At 29.9% G+C, this 25,594-nt stretch overlaps 1 protein-coding gene across 3 annotated transcripts in view; it reads right to left on the bottom strand.

Moving 5' to 3' along the window:
• LOC107446426 (cell growth regulator with RING finger domain protein 1) overlaps nucleotides 1-25,367 on the bottom strand; it is a 47,716-nt gene extending 22,349 nt beyond the window's left edge. Inside the window, exons 1-3 of one of the 3 annotated variants that reach the window (XR_011638141.1) lie at nucleotides 24,743-24,998; nucleotides 5,809-5,927; nucleotides 1,285-1,456 (exon numbers count right to left, since the gene is read on the bottom strand). Coding sequence is in view for 2 of the 3 variants with exons in the window: in XM_016061065.3 (XP_015916551.1) it covers nucleotides 1,285-1,456; nucleotides 5,809-5,927; nucleotides 24,743-24,903 (452 nt within the window). In the remaining variant the exon portion in view is untranslated. Of the gene's footprint in view, nucleotides 1-1,284; nucleotides 1,457-5,808; nucleotides 5,928-24,742 lie in introns of all 3 variants that reach the window. The other 2 variants (XM_016061066.3, XM_016061065.3) reach the window with 2 other exon arrangements.
• Nucleotides 25,368-25,594: the final 227 nt, after the last annotated feature.

Below are 25,594 nucleotides of genomic sequence, written 5' to 3'. Positions count from 1 at the left end.
AAAAAAATTTCAGTAAAGCTTTACACCTAAATTTTTTATATTGAAAAGAAAACTAGAATAGAAATTTTCTTCCTTTAAAATTGAAAATAAGATGCTACAATCTTAGCATAGACATACGCTGTCTATGCGAAGTTATAATGTATCATATGTACTGAATTATAAACATATAAAAATGTTTAATTAAACATTAACTTATGTAAAACAGATTTTTATAATTTTTTATAGCAAAATTTAAATTAAAAGTATATAATAAAATATATAATTTAATAAATCTGAAATAAAAAACAAACTATATAAATGTAAATAAGTGTTTAGTAGTTGATTTACAAGTTTATAATGCCTTAAAAGATAAAGTGCGAAAAATATGGTCCCATGTCACCGCTGGGGGTTGAGCCCCCAACCCAGGTTTGTAGACACGAATTTAGTTAACTCTAAATTTCTTTCATTTTCTGAAGAAAAAAAAATAAATCTTTATAAAGTATTTTAAGAAAAAACATACTGTTGGCAGAATACATCTTAGAACAATCAGCTCAAATAGTATTGACTTATTATTTAAATGAAGAAATTAAAGAGTCCAAGTCTTTGATTGCCATGTTAAGAATAGGAAAATTCCACGAAAACTAGGGCTACACCATCTACTAACACCACGAGTGGAGTGTAGTAATGGCGCATTGCTCTTTGGAACTATTTTGGTGTGTGTGATTTGTCTTGTATAATATGTCGCTGATTAAAACTATTACACATATTATAAAAAATTATAACAAATTTAAAGGATAATAGACAAAGTTTTCTTTCCAGTCATAAATTTTGTCAAACATCTAATCTATAATCAAATTTGTTCCAGATACTTTTCACGCTGTTTAGAAACCACCAATGTCAAAAACACTGCAAGAATGCATCTGTACAGCATTAAGAACCAATGACAATGTGAAAGTGCAAAATACGTGGGACAAACTTGATTACAGACAAGATTTTCGGTGCTTCCGCAATAGCTGGGAATCTAGTGTAGAGCAATTTGATGGTCACCTTTTAAAAGAAAACTAATAGCCCTCAGACAATGGTGTAATTTGAGGATTTAAAAAAATTTATGTAATTTTCTTTAATTCTGCATACTATATATTATAATTTGTTTAATGGTTTCAAACAATATAAATTCAAAAATTAAAATATGGTTATACATTTTTCCTAATCCTGTATATTTATTAATTTATAAAATACTTAAATTTCTTGATTCAAAATTCATAAATAAATTATGTACATAAAAACTTGTAACAGAAAGGATACAAAAAGAGATCACTTGAATTTCCACATTTATTCTTAACAGTAAAATCACTGATAGATCTATTAATATTAGACAAATTAACTTGATGCAGGAGTTTAAAGAGATCATATATTGGAACATTCCACAGAGGAACAATAAAGCAGTTGGTTTTAGAACAAATGGTGCATTTAATACCTAAAGGGGAAAATGTATGATATTTATGATAGGGTTAATGCTTACACAGAACAAATAACACACAAGATAAATATCATTTTACAATTTTGTACAAATCAACTAATACAACCCTTGAAAATTTGAAACTTAAGTCCTAAATACCATTTCTCCAGGAAATATTTTTATAAGAACTTCAGTCTAGCTTTTAGAAAACCATATTGCATGTAGTTGTTGCAAAATTTATCAAATAAGAAACTAAATATTGGAACTGAAATTGTGGTGAACAGAGGACTACCAAAAGTTTTTATGCTAAAATTGATAAGGAAAGAAAATGGGTACTTGTTAAGATATCATAGGCCTTATAATTGATTAAATGTATAACCTGCCACTTTTGGACATTTCTTCACAGAAAATATTTTGCCGTTGGCAATTAATAGCAAGTGAACTTTTCATCCATGCTCTAAAATTGAACCAATTTGCTTACTATTCCAACATCAAGTAGCCGGCCTTATCAGCCACTTTCTTTCTAACAGTACTGCACAATGCAGCCTTAATGTGAAAGTTGTCAATAATCAAAGAATTAGTAAAGCTGCTCAGGGTTTGGCAGCTGTCAAGTGATTAAAGTTCATAGCCTATCCTGTGGAACACAAAGGGCAGCCAAGAGAGTCAGAACTAGAAGAGGTGATTCTGGAGATAGTTATGTCCAATTAACAATTCTGAAATTTGCAGAGAAAATATGCCAGGGAATTGTAATGGAATTACAAATAAGTATGGACCATATTTTTCCAGCAGTTTGGTTTCCTATAATTTTGTACCAATGAAATAATAAAAAATTTGATCCAACGAGCTATATTAAGCAGGGTTCATATTTGCATGTGATGTCATATTTTTTTATGTAAATTTGAAATAATGGGACACAACTTTGGCAAAACTTCAAGCCCATGAGATCCATAAAATTTTAGAGGAAAATTCTGAAATGATGAACTTCGGGTGAGAATTCAAGAAAAGACAGTATTGGGTTGTTTGGAAGGTAATTTAGTTTCATTTCCCAACAGAGAATTTAATTATACTTGTTTCACAGCCAACTTCACACTTAAGCCGCAAAATCATTATATATTTTAACAGCTGATATAGCAAGGCTTGCTTATGAAAAAGTTTGATTGTTTTTGGTTAGTGCCCTTTCATATATAGAAAATGAAAAGTTTCATTGTCAGCATATTTTACTTTTTTACTATTGAAAAGGTAAAAACAGTTAAAGCAAGAAAAAAAAATAACCAATGTGTATGAAGAAGATGTATTGACACAAAACCAGTACCACAACTGGTTTGCAAAATTTTGATGTTAAAGATGCTGGAAGGACAGCTGCTGAAGATGCAATAAAAGCATTAATTAATGCAAACGACTCCTGAGATGGCTGAGAGATTAAATTTTTTAGACTCGACCGCTTATGATCATTTAAATCGCCTAGGTTTAAATCTCAAAGCTTTATATATGGTTTTTTTTTTTTTTGTTTCTACGGAAAGAAGTTTGTGCCGTCATGTTGATGTTTGTGATTTGCTTTTCTAACGTCAAGAAAATTATCAATTTTTGAAGTGCATTATCACTGGGGATCAGAAATGGGTTATCTGCAACAATGTTCTGATCTCTTCTTCTGGTTTATTTATGATAAAACATTTACTTCAAATGAGATCAAAAATCACCTAGATCAGTTTTTTGCCCACAAAGAACAAAACTTTTATGAGCATGAAATCATGTTATAGCCAGAAAAATGCAAAAGGTATTGGACCAAAATGGATAATATATAATTCAATAAAATATTTATTTAATATAAGAAAATCGTTATCAAAATTTCAAATTAAATTACTTTCCAAACAATCCCATATGGCGTTACCTAGAAGAGCAGTAACCGATTCTGATTTCTAATAAATGCAAAATTAAATGAGTGTGATCTATTTACTTCTGATTTATTTCTCTTCCTTTAGTTAGAAAAAAAACTGAATTTAGTGGATAACCTTCAGTAGGGGTGGCATAGTATATTTTTTCATTGATAACTTTTTGATCTATATTTGAAATTTAACTTTTGGAAAATTCCAGGTGTGACGGGTAACTTATTTGCCTAATTTTATATAATTAATACAAAGATATTTTTACAAATGTCAAAATCAAAGTAGTTTATACACTTGTCAGTTAAAAAATATTGCAAAATATTTTCTTTAGGTGAAAAATATTTTTATTAATAAAATAAAAATATGCTATGACAGCCATGACAAAAAATTGACATGAATTTAGAATAACTGAGCAATATGACTAATATCAAATAAATGTTGCATAATTTCAGAAATTGTAGTTGTTGAGTAATTGTTGAGTCAGAAATTGTAGTTGAACAAAAAAATCAAAAAAACTTAATTTTAAGAGATGAAATAATAAAATTTGAAGAAAATAACTTTTCCAAAAAATATTTATCCGCATGATAGGCATGACATGAATGAAATTTTGAACTGTATTTGGCAATTTTTTTTTACTATAAATGAAAATATCAGTCCATGAAATTTCTTATTTTCATAAGTATCACCATTGAAATATCTTTTTCTTGGGGTTGAAACACCTATTCTCCATAGCTGTTTTTTATTTCATTATTATGCATCTTCCAGATCTAGAATTGATCATTAAGTTTTTTCTTTGGACTCAAATAAGATATTGATCCCAAAAGCAGATTTTAAATACCTTTTAGATACAAAAGAGATACTTTAATTTTGCATCTTTGTTTTTCCAGCTTCATTTAGTAAAATAGAGTAATTTCTTAAGATTAGAACTGACTTGATTTACAATCATTTGTAAAGAAACTGATAACTCTTTTTTGTTTTTTCATCAATACAATTAATATGGACTTTATTGCTAGGAACTAGAACTAATTTGGGTGCATGTAAAAAATTAACTTTTAATTCTGCCTAAAGCTAGATTATTTCTAAATGCTTTATAGGGACTACAGATCACTAACTTTTTTTCTTTTTTTTAGATGGGTCCCGCAGTCGACTGATTATAAAGACGTGGTTCCCAGTAGAATACCGAAGTCAAGCATCATTGGCAGCGGTCAGTGTGTGTGTGGGTGAGCACTTTGATCAGCCTGTGTAGGGACCGAGGGTGTGCGGTATTGGTCCTCATGAAATTGTTCTACTGTAAAGTGCTCTACTTCGTGCGCACGTCGTTCGGTTACCAAAGCAGGGGAGCCATCCCCTCTGCAGAGGACCAAAATTGCGATGGCATGTCTTCGGGTTATCCTCAAGGATGTTTCCCTGACTGTCACCAATAGCCCATAGTGCAGCTCTGGTGTGATGTTAATAAAGTACCTACGTACCTTGTTTTAGATGGTATTTTCCATGATTTGTTCTGACTTTCACTAGCAAGCACTTTTCCGTTCTTTATTTTATGTTATGAAATTTTTCTTGTGTAAAAGTTTCCTTCATTTAATATTTTTGTTTGTACTTTTTATTCTAACTACTTTCTTCTAGCTGAGTGCATATCGCTTTTTGTCTTTCAACTAGTCTCACAAAGAACCGATCGTAAAAACATGGTTCCCAGTAGAACACCAAAGTAAAGCATCACTGGATGCAGTCAGTAAGCGGGTGGGTGACCACTTTGATCCGCCTGCGTATGGACCAAGGGTGAGCGATATTGGTCCTCATTAAACTATTTTACCAAAAAGTGCTCAACTTTCTACAGGTTGCCTCTGTCTGAATTAGCGAGGAAGTAATTGGAAGGTGTGAAGAGGTAGACATAGCAATAAAGTGTGGCTAAAACAATGCTGTATCTATAACAAGCTTCAAAATAGGACAAATGAAGAAGTTAATTGAGTCTCAGGTCTACCTGGCAGCTACAGGCTTAAGCAAGAGTGTTATCACAAAAATAGAAAAAGTTATGTTAACATAATATTATGACGATTCAGGATTTCTTGATAATTGAATATTATTAAAAGACGTAAAAGATTATCCTCCTAAACACTTGCACTCAAAAAAATTACAAAATTCAGTAAATAAAAATTAATTCAGTCATTCAAGAAAGGAGAAAATTTAAAAATAAGTAAGAACTTTCAGCTATGTAACAAAACTTCAAAAATATTTTTTTTTTTAAATCTAATCTTTTTAGAGAACATTTCCCTATCAACTATTTAGATAACTCACTTATCATGAATAAACCAGTACTGAGATCTATAATAAATTACTCATACATACTGTACCTAAAGTTATTAAGTAAAATGTATTGAATTTTAGTAAAATTCAAAGTGGTTCGTGTGTGATTATTTTTAAGGCTTTAATATAGATTGATTTTAATATAGATTGATTTTAATATACATAAAATAAAACCTTTATGCTTACCTTTATAGCTGGCATTTAAATTGTGCAAATGAAACATGAAAGGATTGAAATATTTGACAACTTCAATTGCTCTCTGTTGAGGCATATAGTGTATACTTCTTGATGTACAAAGACTGATCCTACAAATTAACAAAATTTATTTCAATAAAGAAAGGCAGTAGTCACCTTCAAGGGTGATAGTGGCCATAAGAAAAAATATCTAGCTAGAAAAAGGGGAAAGGAGAGAGACATATATAGTAATTGATTATGGTTAATTTCTGCTTTTAAAAATTATAATTTTAAGAAATACCTATATTATATATATAATATACAGGGTGACCCGTAAATGTTACGACAAACTTCTAAGGAAAGGAAAGTTACATCATATATATATATATTTTTAATCTTATTTCATGAAAATGTTATAATTACAATGTATAAATGAATAAAAATCATCAAGATTATAAGCCATAGTATTTAAAGAAATGAAATAGATTAATGAAATAGATAGGAATAGATTCAAGAAATGAAGTAGATTAAAGAAATTATTCATAATATTAATTCTCAACACAGATTTGGACCGTTCTTAAATAACAAAAAATAAGAAATAAATTTAGATTTAGGAAAATGATATAAAATCTTCTTAAAATATTACTTTTTGATTATCTGTGTGAATATAGAATTTGAATGTCATAAATATGTTTCAAATTAATTATAAATATAATTTAAATAAACTCTTATAATAAAAAGAAATTTAACTAATTTTATTTAAAACACGAATAGTGTGATAAAAAGTTTCTCTTAAATGTGCATGTATCTATATTAACTTTGAGCATGACAGATGGTTTTCTGAAATCCAAGAAGTTCAGATTACTATCTGTATTTTCATCTTGTCTTTTTATATGTGTATGCTCCTTATTAAATATATTTGCTTACATTTGTGGCTTGTTTATTCCTCTATGACCTGCTAAAATTATTACATAGTTTTATCGTGCAGTCTTATCTCAATGGGTATCATGTTTACCCATTGAGATAAGACTGCACAGGTCATACGCAACAGTTTTGTGGTGCCCAACATAGCAGTTATTTATAAGGATAATGAACATGGAATTACTGCAATTAGAATTCTTCTAAAAAGTTAGCGCACTACCTTGAAAATTTGTGCAAATAAATTGCACCATGTACTAAATAAGGAGATACAAGATATGACTACTTGACATTCTGGTCTCATTTTTCACAAATTATTGTAGATGAAACGTTATCTGATGATAAATTTTACAACGCAATACAACTTGGAACTATAAAAATAGACCTCTCCTCCCTTTATGATTAAATCAAAGAAAAACTTAGAGTTCTTAATAGCTAGAGTAGAACACAAGAAAAATATGGCGACTTTTTGAACTCTTTCATTGAATCTTGTTAACCAGAAGACCTATTTATTGCTTACGAACAAAGCAAGAGCATTAGAGACCCACAAAGATGCAAACGAAATTTGAGGCACTAAATGTATTTTCTAAAACACTAAGTTGTTAGTCAAGAGATGAATATCCTGGTTAAAATTTGATTTTCATCTCATAATAATTATTGAAAAAAAACTTATGTGCCTGAAAAAATAAATGTTTCTGGAAATATAACTGCTTCCAGCTTGGTAAGTAGCAGTTATTCAGAAAAGTCAAGAAATTTCTTTTTGGGATAAGCAGCAGCCCACTAAAGAATGTTTTAGTGCAAGAAACATGAGTATAGAAAATAAAACTTTCAATTAGAAAAGGGGCATGCTTCTCTTATTTTGTTTGGGGAGCACTTCTAGATTTTTGAAGTAAAAAATTTAATCATGAAATGTAACAAAAATCATTACAATTTATGTGTCATAATAATTTTGACGAATGCGATAAAAAACAAAATGAAGTTATTGAATCTAATACTTTAGCTAATAATTATAAAAATGTAAAAAAATTGATGCCAGTAACAGTTAAAATAAAATATAAAAGTAATGAGGTAATAACTGGATGTTTGATAGAGTCAACTTCTTTGCATTCCTATGTCAGTAATAGTATTACGAAAAAATTATATTCAAAAGTGAAACAAATAATAAAAATGAGATGCAGATTATTTGGAGGGGAGGTGTAGAAAAAGAAACAAAAATGCATGTTTATGATTTGCCAATACATGTGATTTAGATGAGAAGTACTAATTTCAGATAGAGGTATTTTCTGAAGAAATTATTATAGCTCAGTAAAAAAATAAATACTTCATTAATTTGAGAATTAAGATAGAGGAAAAATTTTTATCTGATAATAAATTTTTTGGTAATGAGATCAGATTGCTATTAGAAGCAAATATGGTTTGTCCCTTGTTAACTTATAAAACAGTAGAATTTAAACATAATTTATATTTGTTTGAAAGTTAAAATAATTTTGATCTTGAGCTATTCTAAATGTATGTGAAATTTTCTTAATTTGAACTAGAATTTTATATATAGCTTATAGGATTTAGTCCTATTCCTTTGCTCCATTCCTACATCTGCTGAGAAACACTACATTTCAGTAAGGTATTAATTTTAATTTTTCCTTTTAATACCCTGTCCCCATTTACGTAGACTTGCATTGCAGGAGAAAAAACTTTTTTAGCACAACTGAGAACAATCTAAGATATATCAAACCTGCAACATTATATAATATTATTTTCAAGTTTTGTTAGGAACAGTCTTAGAGGTTCTATGTGTGATCCCTTAGCCACATGACACACATTGAGCTAGTAATCCTTTTCTGCCCTAATGTGTAATAAGGTCAAGAGATCAGAATCAAGTCCATCAATAGTTACCACCTATAACGCAACATAAAAAAAGCATTCATCCCCTTTTTTTCCAACAGTCAACTGTCATTGGAGCCACTTTTCAGGATATAAACTCTTGGGTTGATGCCACAGTTGCAGAAAACTATTGAACTTCAATGGATTTGATTAAGATACGTTAACATGTGCTTGGACGGAAATGGATTATATGAGCAATGTGGTGTCGCGTGACTAAGGGGCCACATATAAAACATATGGATGGTGTTTTCAATAGAAATGTAAACAATTTATTTAACACCCCAGGAAGACACTGGTTACTTAACACCCCAGGAAGTACACGTACCCCCACTGAAAATGTAGGGGAGACAGGGGAACGGGTCTTGGAGGTTCAGGTATTTTCTCTATATTTCGGGCCCAACTCTTACTGAAGGTTAGAAGGAAAATGAAAAGACCTTCTCCAGGTATTCTTTGGTATTCCATAAATTCAATGGATGGTGTTTTCAATAGAAATGTAAACAATAACAATCTCGAGCTCGGGACCTACTCTAGTTCCGGTTAAAAAGTTTGCAGCGGCTTACTACACGTTATTCTGATAGGCGATGTTTTCAAACGGATAATTTTGTTTTCAATAAAAGAAATAAACTAGATAATTTCTGAGCTCAAATCTGCCGTATTTCATAAGTATGTAATTCTGGGGAGTTAAGAGTGAAAATTTGTTTCAGTTATTTTGTTATTTATTATTAAAAAAGGTGACATGGTTGCTAGATTCGCTTTTTTGGCCTCTTTCCATTTGTTTATTACTGTTTGTTCGTGTTGCAAGCTGTGCACCATCTTACGTTAGTGTTAACACTTTTAGTATTGTAAACAGTATTGTTAGCATTGTAAACATAAGTAATAAGTAATCAAATGCATTGTTTGCAAGAATCTCAAAGCACAATGATGCCAAATGGCTTTAAAATACAACTGAAACAGTAACCCGGAAATTTAGGCAGTCTCGAGCTTGCAGCGCTCCCTAGTGTAGAAAGCACCATCCATAGGACTTTCGCTAACATATAATTCTGATGCAGACAACATATAACTTATAAATTTTTCTTGATTTATAGGACAATGAAATTGTATACTTCTTTATGAATCATCCTGTGTAATTTTAAAACCTCATATTCCTAGATACATAAAATATTAGTTTTGTTCTTAAATCTCACAGTTAGCTAAATAAGTCTTATTTTTTTTTACTTTATCTGAAACTGTAACTTTTTAGCATTTTTCGTTTGCTGTACAGAGACCAGAGTTGGCAAGGTTTAAGACAGAATGGATTAATTCATGGTTTAAACCGTCCTGTCGAAAACCTCTTAGCATAAAACTGTCCAAAACCTTTTTATTAAGATTGTCACAATTTTAAAAAAAATATCATGAAAAATAAAAGGTTAATTTTTGAACAAGAAACAAAGTGAAGACAGGTTTTTGTTTTATTAAAAAAGTTTATTATTATTTTTAATATTGCACTATTATCTTTAATATTGTATTATTTATCCTTTTGCAAAAACATAATTTATCAGTATTGAAAGCCGGGGTTGGGGTTTTGGACGTCTTAAACTGGTTTTGGAAAGGACACATGGGCTTTACTGTCTTAAAGTGTCCAAAACCTTGAACATTTTCAAAAGGTAAAAATTTTATATGGGTAACCATTGTACACATAATTACATATATTAATAAATATTTGATACTTTTACTTTAAATTATTAAAGGAAAATAATATAATGTAATATAATAGGAAAAGATTAATATTTTTTGAAGCTGCAAAATTCACCTTATAACAAAAGTGAATGCCTTATCCTTTAAATATGCTTTTAATACTGATAAATTATGTTTTTGAATAAGGATTAATAATGAAATATTAAAAATAATAATAAACTTTTTTAATAAAACATAATCTTGTATTCTTTTTGTTTCTTGTTCAAAAATTAACCTTTTATTTTTCCCATTATTTTTTGTAAAACTATGACATAATGTGAACAAAAAGGTCTTGGAGAATTTGAACAAAAGGGTTTTGGACAGTTTAAGACAGGACGGTTTAAACGGTGGAATAATCAATTCTGTCCTAAACCTTGCCAACTCTGCTAAAAGCATATTTATTCATATTTAAAGAATAGGGTATTCAATTTTGTTGTTCAATGAATTGTGGAGCTTCAAAACTTACATTTTCCTATTGTATTATTTTCTTTTAATAAATTAAAGCAAATTGTATAAAAAATATCAAATATTTATTAATATATGTAATTATGTGTACAATGGTTACACATTTCAGAATTTTTACCTTTGACCTAAGTTCACGGTTTTGGACATGTTTAGACAGTTTAAGACGGTAAAACCCACATGTCCTGTCCAAAACCAATTTAGGACGTCTAAAACCCCAACCCTGAAGGGACATGTGAGAACTTCAGATTTATCAGGTTCTGAAATTTCTTTTCAAGTAACAACTAAGTGTATTTTAAGTCTAATAGCATAAAGTAAACAGTCCTAAGTCTAATAGCATAAAGTAAACAGAAAATATTTTAGTTTTATGATCTTAATATTATAATTGCATGATTATTGAGTCACTTGATTCATAGAAATATGATTTAACTTTTTGTAGAGATGACAAAGTATTGAAAAACTGTCGAAAAGTTGTCTAAGGAATTGAGTGTTTTGATCTTGTGTGTTTTATATAACTTATATCATTTGGCTTCTTAATTATATTGCTATCATTGTTTGTTGAATTCACATACTGGAGATTGCAATTCATTTAGAGGGAAAAGTTTTTTTTTTTCATTTTTAAGAAAAATTAAAATGTAACTTTGTTTAGGAAAGTTCTGGCTTTTTTTTTATTTATAACTAAGTGATTTCCTTGATGCTCCCGATGAGTTAAAAAAAAATATATATGTTGCATGAGAAGAGGAAAAAGTCAAAGCAATTTTTTCCCTTAGAATTGACATAATATTGTTCCGTCTCATTCCTGGAAGGATTTGATGTGCTAGAAGACTTTCTCGCTAATAATCCTCATTTTTGTATATGGAATTAGTTTTCACTCAATATGCAATGATTCTTGGAATTTTAAAATTATTTGTTGCTCTAAATTTGTTCTTCTTAATCTGAATTATTCATTTTTTTAAATTTTATTATTATGGGATATTAATACTTTTTTCATTTCCATTCAATTTACAATTTAATAATATTGTTAATTGGCAAAATTTAATCTTAATATTTGCTTTTATTCTCGATTCTTTGAATTAAGAATCTTAGATCATAATTTGTATTGACAAAATTTGTGGTGAAGTAGACATCACAATTTACAATTAATTCACGTGATTTACAACTCATAATTTTCCAGGTTTTTCTAATCATCTTTCTGCTATTCATGATCCTGATTTACAGACTACACATTGAAATTTAATTGATTGCATCGTGATCTCTACCACAGTTGAAAAATCAAACATTGTTATTTATAGCATGCGGCCAGTTCAGTATTCTCTCAATAATTAAACATCCACTAGTAGTGCCATTTTTTTAACATTTTCTATTAATACAATTTCACTCACCCTAAGCATCTAATTACAAGGATCTCCCTGCTGTTTCTGAATTAGTAACCCAAAATATTCATTTCCAAATCTTGAAGCTTCCCTTTTAATTGACACAAAATCTTATTCTTATCTGAAATTTTTGTGATTCAAGCGTGTCTATAGAGGACACTTGAAAATTATTTTTATCCGATTAAAATAACATAGGTCATAAGAAGGACAAATTCTCCATATCTTCCGATTAATAAGTTAGAGGAAGCGAATTGACAATTCTTTCATATTCATATAAAATTGTTATTATTTCTTAATATGTGAGTATGGCTTTCCTTAGTGTTTTCTTAAGATAAAATGAATTTCAACACAAACTAGTCTCTCCTATCAGTCACCCCACCAGGTGGCCATAGGAGAGATAATTTTTCAAGAAATTCTATCAATCTCAGAATCTTTACCAATGTGAGTATTTAACTTATATAAGTGTATAATTTTGATTTCGTTTTAGACAAGGATTTCAAAAATATATGTTAAAGGCAATGATTACAGCAACCCTTGTATATATATTCATTTTTTCCCCATTCATTTCAAAATATTTTTAGATTCATATTTATTTTTTAGTTTCAATCTTTGTAGGCCATAATATGCTGTACAGAGCGAAAAAAAAAAATAGAGCATCTTGAATAACTTCTGATCTAATGATCAGCTCACTTTCCTCGATCTCATCCTGTAGAGAATGAACATCTTTATGATAATCCTACAACTACTTGTAGTAAATATGACTGGGAGGCCGCCAAGATGGTCTCCTATGAAAAAGTCGTATGGGCTATCAAATCGTTTAAGCCCTACAAGTCACCAGGCATGGATGACATCATGCCAATAATGCTTATTGGGTCATGCCATAATGGGGTGAACATAATAGCCCCTGTTCTATGTAGGATTTTCCGGTCCTTTATAGCACTTGGGTATATACCTTATTCTTGGAGGAATATCAGGGTAATTTTCATACCAAAATCAGGTAAGGAAAATTACTTTGAGGCTAAATCATTCAGACCAATTAGCCTCACTTCCTGTCTGTTGAAAGCTATTGAAAAGCTTATTAACAGATATTTTAGAGACACTGTGCTCATAGATAAGCCACTGTCCTCCACACAGCATGCTTATCAACCTAGCAAGTCAACATACTCTGTTCTATATGAGCTCTCCTTCATGCTTGAGAAAACTATCTCAGATAAGAAGGTTGCTTTTGCGGTATTTATTGACATTGAAGGTGTGTTTGATAAACTCCCTGTTGAGACTATCATCAATGCACTTAAGAACAGAGGCATAAATTCGGTAATCACCAGGTGGATAGCCAATTTGCTATCCTCCAGGTATGTTTGTTCCTCTTTACTGGGTACAAGCATGAGAGTGCATACAACTTCAAGATGCCCTCAGGGATGGGTTTTGTCCCCTATCCTATGGTGTATGGTTATGGACTCTTTGTTAGTTTGGTTAACTGATCTTGGCATTCCCTGTGTCGGGTATGCTGATGACGGTGTTGTTGTTGTCAGAGGCAAGCATGGCAAAACAATCTCTGATATCATGAATAATGCACTTCTAGAAGTAGGTAGATTGTGCTCTGACTCTGGCTTATCTGTCAACCCGTCTCAGATAAGTTTTGTAGCCTTCAAAAGAAAAAGGCATCTTGATCTAGGTAATGTATACTACCTAGTCTATAAATTGGAACTCATAGAGAAAGTTAAGTTTCTTGGGGTTTACTTTGACTCTAAACTTAATTGGGGTTATCATCTAGAATACTGTATCAGCAGGGGGAAGAAGATTTTCTGGTCTTGCAGAAATGCTATTGGTAGAACCTGGGGATTATAACCCAAAATAGTCTACTGGATATACTCAATGATTATTTGTCCTATTATCACATATGGCGCAATCGTCTGGTGGTCAAGGACTAGATTTAGCTCCGCCAGGTCCAATCTTAATAGACTACAAAGAAATGTCTGTGTAGCTCTGTCAGGCTGTCTTAGGACCACTCCCACAGCTGCTCCTGAGAGCTTACTTGGGCTTCTTCCATTGAACTTATGTATTGAAGTTGAAGCTCAAACAGGCATGAAGTGTCTTATGTACCTTGGCCTATGGAAGAGTATTCCAAACACCAGTCATGGGGTCATCTTGTTTCACAAGTGATGGATATACCCTCTTTTATTATGCCTAGCGATTATATGGCACTAAGATATGCTTTTTACAAGCCTTTCAAGATCCATTTTCCTACTAGAGATGAATGGTTTAATTATCCTCGGAGGCTTAAAGGCAAATGTCTAATATGGTTCAAGGCTTGGTCTCAAATTAGGAGCAGGAATTTATTGCTCTAATGGTGGTACCAAACTTCACTTTCCTTTGGGAAGTTATGCCACTGTTTTTCAGACTGAGGTAGGCCTATGCCATTATCATGTGCTGTAAGATATGCTTAGACAGGGGATATCGAAATATGACTATCCACATCTGTTCTGACTGGCTGCTCTCCTATCACTGTCAAAGTGTAAATTCACCTCTTTGCTACTGTGGGAGTGCTTTTTGGTCCTTTGTGACCTATCTACTCATAACAGGATATAGGGTGACCTGGGGTAATTCCTGATCAAAAAATGCAAACATCTATTTTGTGAAAAAACTGTTCAAGATAGAATTTTAATATTTACTGGAAGTTTGAGGCTCTATGAGATGAGTCCTATGCTACCTTCTTTTGGTAGAAAATCTAATTAGAATTTAAAAGATTTTAAATTTTTAGTGATGAGGAATTACCCCTTCTCTCGATCATTTCTGGGGTAATTCCTCATTGCTTCTGGGGTAATTACTGATCACCAGTTTTTATAGTAAAGGGGCTGTTTAAAAATAATTATACAATGGTAATTAACAAATAAGATATGTTTAAGCAGCTAATAAAATGATTTATTTAAAAGCAAGAATAAAGATTAACACTTTTTTAAATGTTCCGAAAATCTTTGCATCATGCAATGCATTGCACGATGAGTGGCATGAGTACATGAGTGGCAAGCAGCCAACTCATTCTCATGTTCTGCTGGAATATAAGAAAGAGTTTTCACATGGGTTACTTTTGCTGGATTTTTTAACTTCATTAAATGAGAGTGTAAAATTCAGTAAGATATGTCAACAGCTCTGGCAACAGCTCTCACACTGAAATTTTCATTTTCAATTGTTGAGAGAAATTCACTAATTTTGCTTTGTAGAAGCTTAGTATCCTTTTTAGGCTTATAATTTCTCACGATATTTATATTTGGCTAATTTATAAACTTAAAATTTATTCTAACAATGTACACACATAGAATTAAGATAGAAGCAAGGTAAGACAAACCAGAAATGGTGTAAATCAGAACACATTTGTCTTGTATACAGTTATAAACAAATTTTGTGATTACAGTTAAAATATATTTTATAGTTGTTCCACTTAATAAATATGAACTGTTATTTAAGAAAAGACATTTAGCTATTTATTATACTATTTATAAGAAGAAATGACGATGATCAGGAATTACCCCAGTGATCAATAATTACTCCATCTGTAGGGGGCAACATTTGATATAATTTTCTTTTATCAATTAGAATGTTTACAGTATATTTGAAACAATTAAACAAAAACTTACACTATTTTTATATCAAAGAAAAAGAAAGTAACTCAATATATTTATTATTAGATGAAGATGATGATTATTAGAATTACTTTGCAGAAATGTGCACATTTTGAAACTCATCTTTGAAATGGAAAATACGGAAAGCAGTTTAAAAGATACTTATTTTCTTAGATTAAACAAAAAACTATTAAGTTAATGTAGTTATACTTTAGTAAAGTGTACAAGCATTATTGTCCATGTCTCAATTTTAAAAAAAAAAAATTTTATAAATAAAACTTAGGTGATCATTATTTACCCCAGAAACTGAGTGATCGTGAATTACCCCAGGTCACCCTACCTGCACTGGGTACCTGGACATATGGGTATTCTTGACAATGAGCTAGCTGATGAAGCAGCACGGGCTGGCTCTAGTGCAATTTTCTGGGGCCCTGAACCTGGATTGAGAATTTCTCTCATATCTTTTAGGGCATCTATATTCATGCTCTATGGCAAAATTGCCCATGAGCAATGGCGCGTCGCTGACAGTCAGAGACAAGCCAAGGAGCTGAATCGTGACTTTCCTAGTGTACGTCAAAAAGAGCTTTTAAAGCTTAATAGAAACAGTTTGAGGAAGATCATTGGTCTTCTTACTGGACACTGCATCCTCAGGAGTCACCTATACATAATGGGGATTGAATCCAATTCTCCTTGTCAAGGTTGTCAACTTGAAGAAGAGACATCACGACATATACTTCGTGATTGTGAGGTCTATTCTGCTCAAAGATTTGAACATTTGGGGCAGTATTGCATTAAAACCTGGGAACTGCAGGATGTTCCTGTAAGGTGTTTGCTGAATTTTATTTCAGCTATAGGGCTTTCATGCTAATCATGATTTAGGGTTAGGGGACAATAGACCTCCGGTCGATGTGCCCTGCTCTTTGGAGCTGGCCAACCTCTAACTCTAATGATCAGATTTTCACGCCCTAAGACTCTATGGTTTAAGGGGTTGACCTCAAATAGGCTGACGATTGGTTAGTGCAAAAGATATTTTCAGTTACGAAATTAGACACAGAAACAAACTTTTTCAGAATTAACACTCAGTTTTTAGATGAATTATGATGCCTGACCCTCAAAATTTAGAGAGTAGCTGTAATCTAGGAAATATGGTTCCAATAGTTTGGACCCCTTAATAATTTTACTTTTTTCGTATTTCGCTATATCTCAAGAAAGTTTCAAGCGAATTGAAAAAACTTTGCACACAATGTTAAAACTCGTTCATCCAAAGATAATTCCATGCAAAAAAATAATTTTAAATACGTATTTTTTATTATTTTATTTCATAATGGTCAAAATATGTTATTTTATATGGCAAAATACATAATTAAAACAAATAGTTTCCGATAAATCCAATTTTTTAAAAGTCAGACACTTAAAATTCAATTTAATTTTTCAGAAATTATTTGATCGATTTTGTTCAAATTTTGCTTTTTTGCCATATAAAATTAGATTCTTTAAAATTATGTAAAAATCTGTACATCTTACAATACAATTTTTTTTTCCGCCCATTATTAAATAAAATAAAAGATAATTATTACAAATTATTTTTTGCTTGGAATAATCTTAGGAAAAACGAATTTTAAAACTGTGAGTTAACTTAATTCAATTAACCTAGTTCAATTAACTTAAAAAGATCTCAAAATATGACAAATTACACAATAGGTAAAATTAACATTAGGAGGTTCAAAACTCTCCCGACCAAACAATTGGGAGTATATTTATTCACAAAACATATTTCTCAGAAAGCGGTTACCCCTTATGTTTCAGGAGTCAGGAATCATAATAGGTAAAAAAAAGGTATGTTTATTCAGAAAATATCTTTGACTTTAGATTTCTTGACACGTTTGATGAGTAATATTGACACCTTTCGTAATATTTATTTGCAATCTTAGCTAAGGTCCTGAAAAAAAAAACATTTTTTCAAGGACACCAGAAGAAACTAGACGAAATATATAAAATTAAAAAGTGAAATACGGTTTAGATATATTATGAGAATAGCTTAAATGTATGTAAATTAAATTTAAAATAGTATCAGAAAATTAAATTCTTCATTACTACTTTTAAAAAAAAATTAGTTCAATATTTTTTTGCTTTAAATCTGTGATTTAAATCAGCTTGATTTAAATCACGATCTAAATCATGATTTAAATCAAATTATTTTTTTTTAAAAATCATTGATTTAAATCAATTGTTTCTTTATAAATATATATAATGATTTTAAAAGTTAAAATACAGTGTTTTAAATTATTGATACTTCTATTATTTTGTTTTCTTAGTTTTAAAATTTATTTTAAATAAATTGCTGCATTAATTAATTTCAGTTAGTGAAATTACTTTCGTTCTTGGTGCTTATTAAATCCCAACACATTTGAAATTACATTTTTAAAAATGTTTTGATTCTTGAGATTGAAAGTACAGATTGAAGTAAACATTTAATGCTGTCTTAATATAGACTTGCATAGCTGTAGAAAGTAATTAATAAGCATGATTTTTTTTTTCGAAAAATAATGCAAAAAATTTTAACTAAAAATCCACCTTTTGAATGAAAAAGCGTGGAATTAAAATCTACATTATACAGTGCAACCTCGAAAATCCGGACTGCTGGGGGGTTTGGAAGGTCCGGATTTCCGAAATTTCCGGATTTTAGATACCTTACTTAAATTAATAGAATTATCGAACTTTCGAAGTTGCCAGGCCGATTTCGCGATTAAACGCGCGTTTGTAGACCTTCGATGTCAATTTTAATATAAATATACTCTTTAAATAATAAATAAAAGACATTAAAAATCAAACTTTCGTCATTTTCCCCCGTTATCGATCGTTTAGATAACATATTAGCAATTAAAACTAAAAATATAGGTTTAAAACGCGAGCTGAATTTCAACTTATCACTGAAACAGATGCTTCTAGACTAGACTGTACCAGCTGATACTAATCCTTATTTTGTTGGGAGATGAAAGAACTTGTCCTCGCCTCCTAAGCTTCAAGGTTAAGAAAGAACCAGTTTTCTTTCTTCACAAGGAGGAAAAACAGAGTGGTAGAAGAATTCCTCCTCCTGAGGGAATTCCCCTTCAGGAGGAGGGGATTCCCCTTTATATTCTTTGTTAACTATACAGAGCTGATAAGATTGACTGGAATTTCCTTATCAGCTATGAGCCTTCATTCACTCTCCACCCTTACCTCTTCATCTACTACTTCATTGTTGGAGAAGAGTAGTGGTTTTGCACTCTTGCATTAAAATTTTTTATTTTAAGCAATTTTTTCAAACTTTTCCTTTTGAAAATTTTTTCTGACGAACTGAACGTATGAGTCCGGATTTTAGAGATTTCCGGATTTCAGAAGTTCGGATTTTCGAGGTCGTACTGTATTTTATTGGTGGAAAATGTATATTTCTGAAGCTCAGGTTATATTAAAAAGAAATTACCCTAATATACCAAAAGTAGAAAAAGAAAAAAAAGGCTGATGAATTCAGATATTTTTCTGATGATATAGTGTCATTCTTCTCTTCAAAGTCTATTTGAAGCAGTAAGGTTATAATATGTTTACAGTATCTTTGACATTATCTGATTTTCTATAAAGAAATTTTGTGAAAAAAAATTCCAATGAGTACATAGAATTTTTAAAAAAATATTTTTAGCTTAACTTATCTATTTTGATATAGAATTAAAAATAATTATTTTAATATAAAAATATATAGATTAAATATTTATTTATTTTTTGATGAATGTCTACATTTATAAACACAATCTGTTACATTTATTTTGTCATTTTAAAAATCAAGAAAAAAAGAGAAGAAATCACAATTTTAAATTAAAATTATGGTTTACTAATTGAAACTTTGTTTTAATAGTTAGCGGTACCTTCACAAATTCAACTTTGGGAAAAACGGTAGAATAATTTGACAAAATACTTTTTTCTTAAAATTTTATTTTTGTGTCTCGTAAGAAACGATAAATCCATATTTTTACCATATTTGTGTTGATTTTTTGATCTGATTTTTTAATATTAATTTAATTTTGATTAAACATTTACAAAGTTTTTTAAATCATAAATGAAAGTTCTTACAGTGTATTTAAATAAAAATCAAAAAAATCTGACTTTTTTGATTTTTTTTAAAAAAATCACAAACCCTGCTTCAAACAGAATTTTAAAAACCTATATGTCTTATTATTTAAGAGTTGGCTTCAACGGTATTTGATTAAAAATATTAGAATGCTATTATTTTCAATGTGAATTTGATATATGTTTTTAGTAGCGCGCATATTTAAAATGTGATTTATTAATTTAGTAAAATTAATACAATTTTATTAATATTTTAACAATTCTTCCTATATTTATATTAGATTTTACTACATTCATTTACAAAAAATATTGCAATATTACGGTTAATTTCTCAAGAAATTCATATATTCTTTTCTCGCTAATTGCTGTTTATTTCATGTTTTTGCTTATTTAAAAATGATATATTTAGCTTCAAAAATTAATACTATTATTTAAACTGAATTTCAAGCATAAACTATTTAAAAAATGTTTTTTTATTTGATATTTCATTTTTAAGAAGGGTTTCTTCCACTTTTTACAATTGGGTTGGAAGAAACATTTCTCTCTGAAAGATTTTTTCTATTGTTTTTTCCAATGTGGAAGAAACTTGCCATCCTTGTTGATTTGCAACCCCAAAAACGAATGTTCCAATTAATGTCAATTGAAATTATTAAGATGTTAAGAAATAGATTAAACAGGCTAAGAAATCTATTTCCAAGAGACAACTATATAATTTTAGTTCAATACCATAATATAATCAGAAATTTTAAAGCAGTGATTATGGAATACATGATAATTTACTAGTTCTTTTCAATTGAAGCATTTAGTTATATGCTACAAGGCAGGGAATTCGATGTCATTGGCTGGTTTTTGATATCACAAGAATCAAAAACTAGTTTAACCCCTTCCTCCTTACTCCCGTGAAAATGACGGAGTCAGGTTCTGCCCTCTATTTCTCACTCCCTTGAAATTCCCGGGCTGGAGTGTTTAATAGTAATGCGCCAATAAGAATAAAACTAATTTATTTCTTTTGCCCGTAAAAAAATTTATTTCTCATTTTACACACCAGATGGTAGTACCAAGATATTTTTAAGGTAATTGCAAATAGTTAGTTTATTTTAAAACAGATGTCAGCACTAATCAAATACATGTATTTGGCAAAATAGGCACTTTTATGACCGTTTCTTGAGAATTAGCCGATCGTTAAGAGATTAAACAATTAAAAACCTTATACTTACAAAACCATTACGCATGTTCACTTTTTTTATTAAATACTTAAAACATTGAAACTATACTAATGTATGCTGAAATATTAATTTTAAATTAACAATACTGTAAAACCTCAAATCAATTATCCGATGCTCGATCATACCATACTGACAAATCATTACACCCTGACACACGTGCTACCATTATGATGTCATGTTTGATGTAATTTAACTACTGTGACGACTAATCTGAAATTCAGGTGCTAGGAAATGAAATTTAAAAAGGTAATGTATTAAAGTTTATTTTTGCATGACACTGTATCTTTATTCATGCTAAAAAATAAAACACATGTGTTCATTTTTTAAACTTAATAATAGCCACTATTGATTCAGACTTAAGAAGGTCCCTCGATTAACCCACTTACCCCTCATTTTGATTATCTGACATACTTCTGATGCCAAAGGAATTGGATAATCAGGGTTCTACCGTACCATACTATAATACAGTCGAAACTCATTAACACGAAACCACTTAATGTGAAATATCGCTTTACAATGAAATGCATGTTTGGTCTCGTGAGTCAACAATCAAAAATTATTGTATTTCACATGTTTAACATGAAATTTTCAAGCTGATTATCACTTAACATGAAAGAAAACTGGACACAGCACAGATAATCACGTGAATAAATTCCAAATCGTTCATTTTGAGGAAAACTATATCGATTTTCTTCCCTTGTCATTAGCAGATGGACAAATAAATAAAATAGTTTAATAAAGTAGTTGAAACTTTTAAGCTTATTTTAATTTTTTGATTTATAATACATAGTATTGTTTACATACATTAATTTATAACATTACATGTATTAATAATACGTAATAAATTGTCTTTCGTGATGTATCGGATAAAACAAAATTTGTTTAATATGAAATACATAATTATAATAGTCCGGCAATTTTGCGTTAATGAGGTTGGACTGTATTTATGTTGATTCTATCATACAATATTATTTTAATGTTAATATAGTATGGTATAATAGGATATGAATTTTTAAGCAAAAGCATGAATAGGAAGACTTAGGTATCAGTATATGCAAAAAAATCATTGCACAATTGTAATAAATTTAGGCGGCTAAAAAGCTAAGATTTTAGGAAAGTACTTTTGAAAATCAAAAACAGGTATTTTGATTAAAAAATTTCGATTTAAAAAAAAAAATATTTCCTTATAAAATTTTTCCTTTAAAATCATAAAAAATTATTTATTGATAATCTGAAAATATCTAGGCCACAGCACATAAATTCTGGACAGTGGTGTGTGAAATAATATACAAAAGCACCACAAAATAAGATCTGCTTTAAGGGTATAACTTTCTCAGTTAAACCACTGCATATTATTTATCAAAAATTTTGCAAAGTTCAAAAACCAATTTGGCACCTTGGTGATAATAGTTAGAGTGAATATCTTCACTTTCACTCAAAAATACTTTAAATATAGATCACTACAGATATGCTAACAAAAGATCTACCTGTAGTACTGTACTATGAAGTTGCTTTAAAGACGTTTTAATGATAGAAAAAGATCTTAATATATTCTAAATATCATTTATGTCACCATTACTTTACGTAAAGGAACAAGTTAATATAACTTGTTATTTAATTGTTAAATTACTAGAGGTGCAGATTCCTCAGAATCCTTTCCTATTTCATTTTATTAAATGTGCGAGATTTTTTTTTTTTAAGCCAATTCTGTTTATAAACTAATCCAATACCTTTATTTTGATTTTATGCAGTTGTAATACTTTAATATTTAAAAAAATTAACATAATTGCAAAATATTTATGATTTTATTAGGTAAAAGAGAAAGGGCTAGAGTAGACATCTTTAATAACTTTTCATTTATTAGTCAAATTTTCTCTGAAAGATATTGTAGATTGGTAACATTGATGTACAATTCTATGCGCTGTTGGACAATCAGACTGTGAATACTAAATTTTTAAAAATGTAAAAGATGTTTTTAAGGTGCAAAAGTAGCTTTCAATTTTTCTCTTTTATTAATATATTTTATTTTCAGAATTTCAACAAAAGGTGACAATATGTTATAAATATATGGCTTTTCACCTACTTTTATATTAACTTTTGCATTGTATATTTTCATTTAACCAGCATTATGCAAAAACAAAGACATGTCTTTATAAGGCAAGGTAGTAAGGCTAGTATGGAAACTAGTAAACACTGCCTCTATTTAACTTCCAATGGAAGAAATATAATTTGGTTAAAAATTTAATACATTTCATGTTATTTATTTTCTAAGTTAAAATGATTTTGTAGAATGATATACTTTTACAATTAGTGGTCTTAAAACAATCAATGGTTAATCGTGTAAACTAAGTTCATATAGTCAAAATTCACCATAAGACTTCAGGGTTACTATTTTTGACTGATTTTTACGCCTAAGCTTGAAAAAAAAAACTCCGTCCAATTCTATCATACTTTTAATGTTTTCAATATAACAAGTTTTTTTAAATTTAACATTCAACGAAACAAACAGCAAACGAATTCGTAAGACTTTGCAAGCTTGCTATGATGCTACCTAAAAAAATAACAAATGGCACTATTTTACACATATCAAGTCAAATAAGTGTTAACACTCAAAAATGTTGAAAACCTTACACTTTATTTATGATGTGATTTTAATTTTATTAAATTTGTTTCAGGCTCACAAACTGTTAGAATTTATAAATAACAGAAAAATCTTATGAATGGTAAAATTAAACGTAAATTTAAACACAAATCACAATAATAAAACTTTCTGGAATATTAAGGCTGTTCACACATCGTCTCATAAGCATAACATAAGGGGAGGGATTAAATTTCTTCCGGTTTCAGGAAACTTATTATTGTTTACATTCAGTCAACCATCTATAAGTAAAAAATTTAGCACAGAATTCTTTCATTAATTCACTTTATAAAGCTTTGAAGAAAATTTAGAAGGGATATTTTATCAAGTTTGTTAAAAGAATAAAATTTAATATAGATTTAACATAAATTATAAACTAAAACAGAGTATTAACAAACTGTATCTCAACTCTTTTGTAAGTTGTTTTCATGCACTTTGTGTGTTGCTCATTTGAGCCATTTACATCATTAAGTTAAAACTATGGGTATTAAAATTGATACAACTTAAAATTTTGGTTCCATGCTTTCAATTAAATCATGTTGAATAATAATTTACAAATGCATTGAATTATGTTCAAAACGTCTTTATCATAGTAAAATGCTTTATCACAAATTAGTATTTTAATTAAAATTGGTCAATATTTATTCTCCGAGGCTTAGATTGAAATTGATTTCAATTACAACTTTTGATTTCAGTTATAACTTTCTGAGTTGAAATAAATGACTACTTAAGTTATCAAATTTGGACACACTAGGGTTGGTAAGGACAAAAACAGCCCTTTATATAAAATAAAAAAAAATTATAATGGATTAACTAAATAATTTTGTAATTCAAGATATAAACGAGAATGCAGGTAATTGTTCAAATGGTTAAAAAAAAAAGATACTTCCTGAATTATATTAAATATAGTTTTTTTGAGAAGTTTGAAAAAAATGTCCACACTAGCCGCCCTCTCTCTTATATTGTAAATGTCGGGGAGATTTCTATATCAGAACGTGCTTGCATGTTACTTACATGCAGTTAATAATGAAACGGCATGACAGGATGAAGACAGGTAAAACAACCATACACAAAATCATACTAATACTAAGCTCATTTGGCAAATAATTCATTATAAGGTGTCTTAAATATTTTAAGTAGATAACTTTATCATCTATTTCTTCTTTATTGTTCATTATTTTAATTGAGACTACGAAAGAAAAATACTGGGCAAGTTTTACAACTCTGGGGCAGTGTTCTTTGTTTTTCTTTCAGCAAATTTTAAATATAAATATTTACCATGGCAAACAAGGATAGACACGGCATGCCCAAAAGAGAAGAAAATCAGGGTCCTCAATCGTGGTTGCCGGGAGAAAAGTGTTGCACCAAGCAGACTCCTCAATTCTGCTTTTAACATGTAAAGTCTATGGCGGGCTTGTCATAGTACTTTGAATCGATTTTTCTTGTTTAAGAATCAGAGTGATCAATTTAAAAAAAATACTAATAATTTTTTCAATCCTTCCTTTCCACGAAAATGTAGGTCATTTTTTTTTTATCTTTATTACTTTTTATAATATTGCCTTTGAAACTCAAGTCACTTTCTACCTTTGAGTAAGGGAGGAAGGCAACTTCCACCCCCAAGTTCATTTTCCAGGAGAAGAGGGCGGCTAATCTTCCTCCGTAGGTGGTCCTCCCTCCCTCCCAGGGCCGTAACTACGCCGGGGCAGACGGGGCACCGCCCCGGGTCCCCGACGGTCAAGGGGGCCCCATATGAAAAGACTTTTTTTTTTCAAAATAAAGCACTCTAATTATATATATGTAGTAATCTAATTATATATGTGTATCTAATTATATATATGAAATTGTGTTAAGATAGAGTTGATGAAA

This window comes from Parasteatoda tepidariorum, chromosome X1, assembly GCF_043381705.1.
Source record: "Parasteatoda tepidariorum isolate YZ-2023 chromosome X1, CAS_Ptep_4.0, whole genome shotgun sequence".
Taxonomy (NCBI): Eukaryota; Metazoa; Arthropoda; class Arachnida; order Araneae; family Theridiidae; genus Parasteatoda; species Parasteatoda tepidariorum.
The sequence above is the reverse complement of the archived record's forward strand: the minus strand, read 5'-3'. Positions and strand labels throughout refer to the sequence as shown.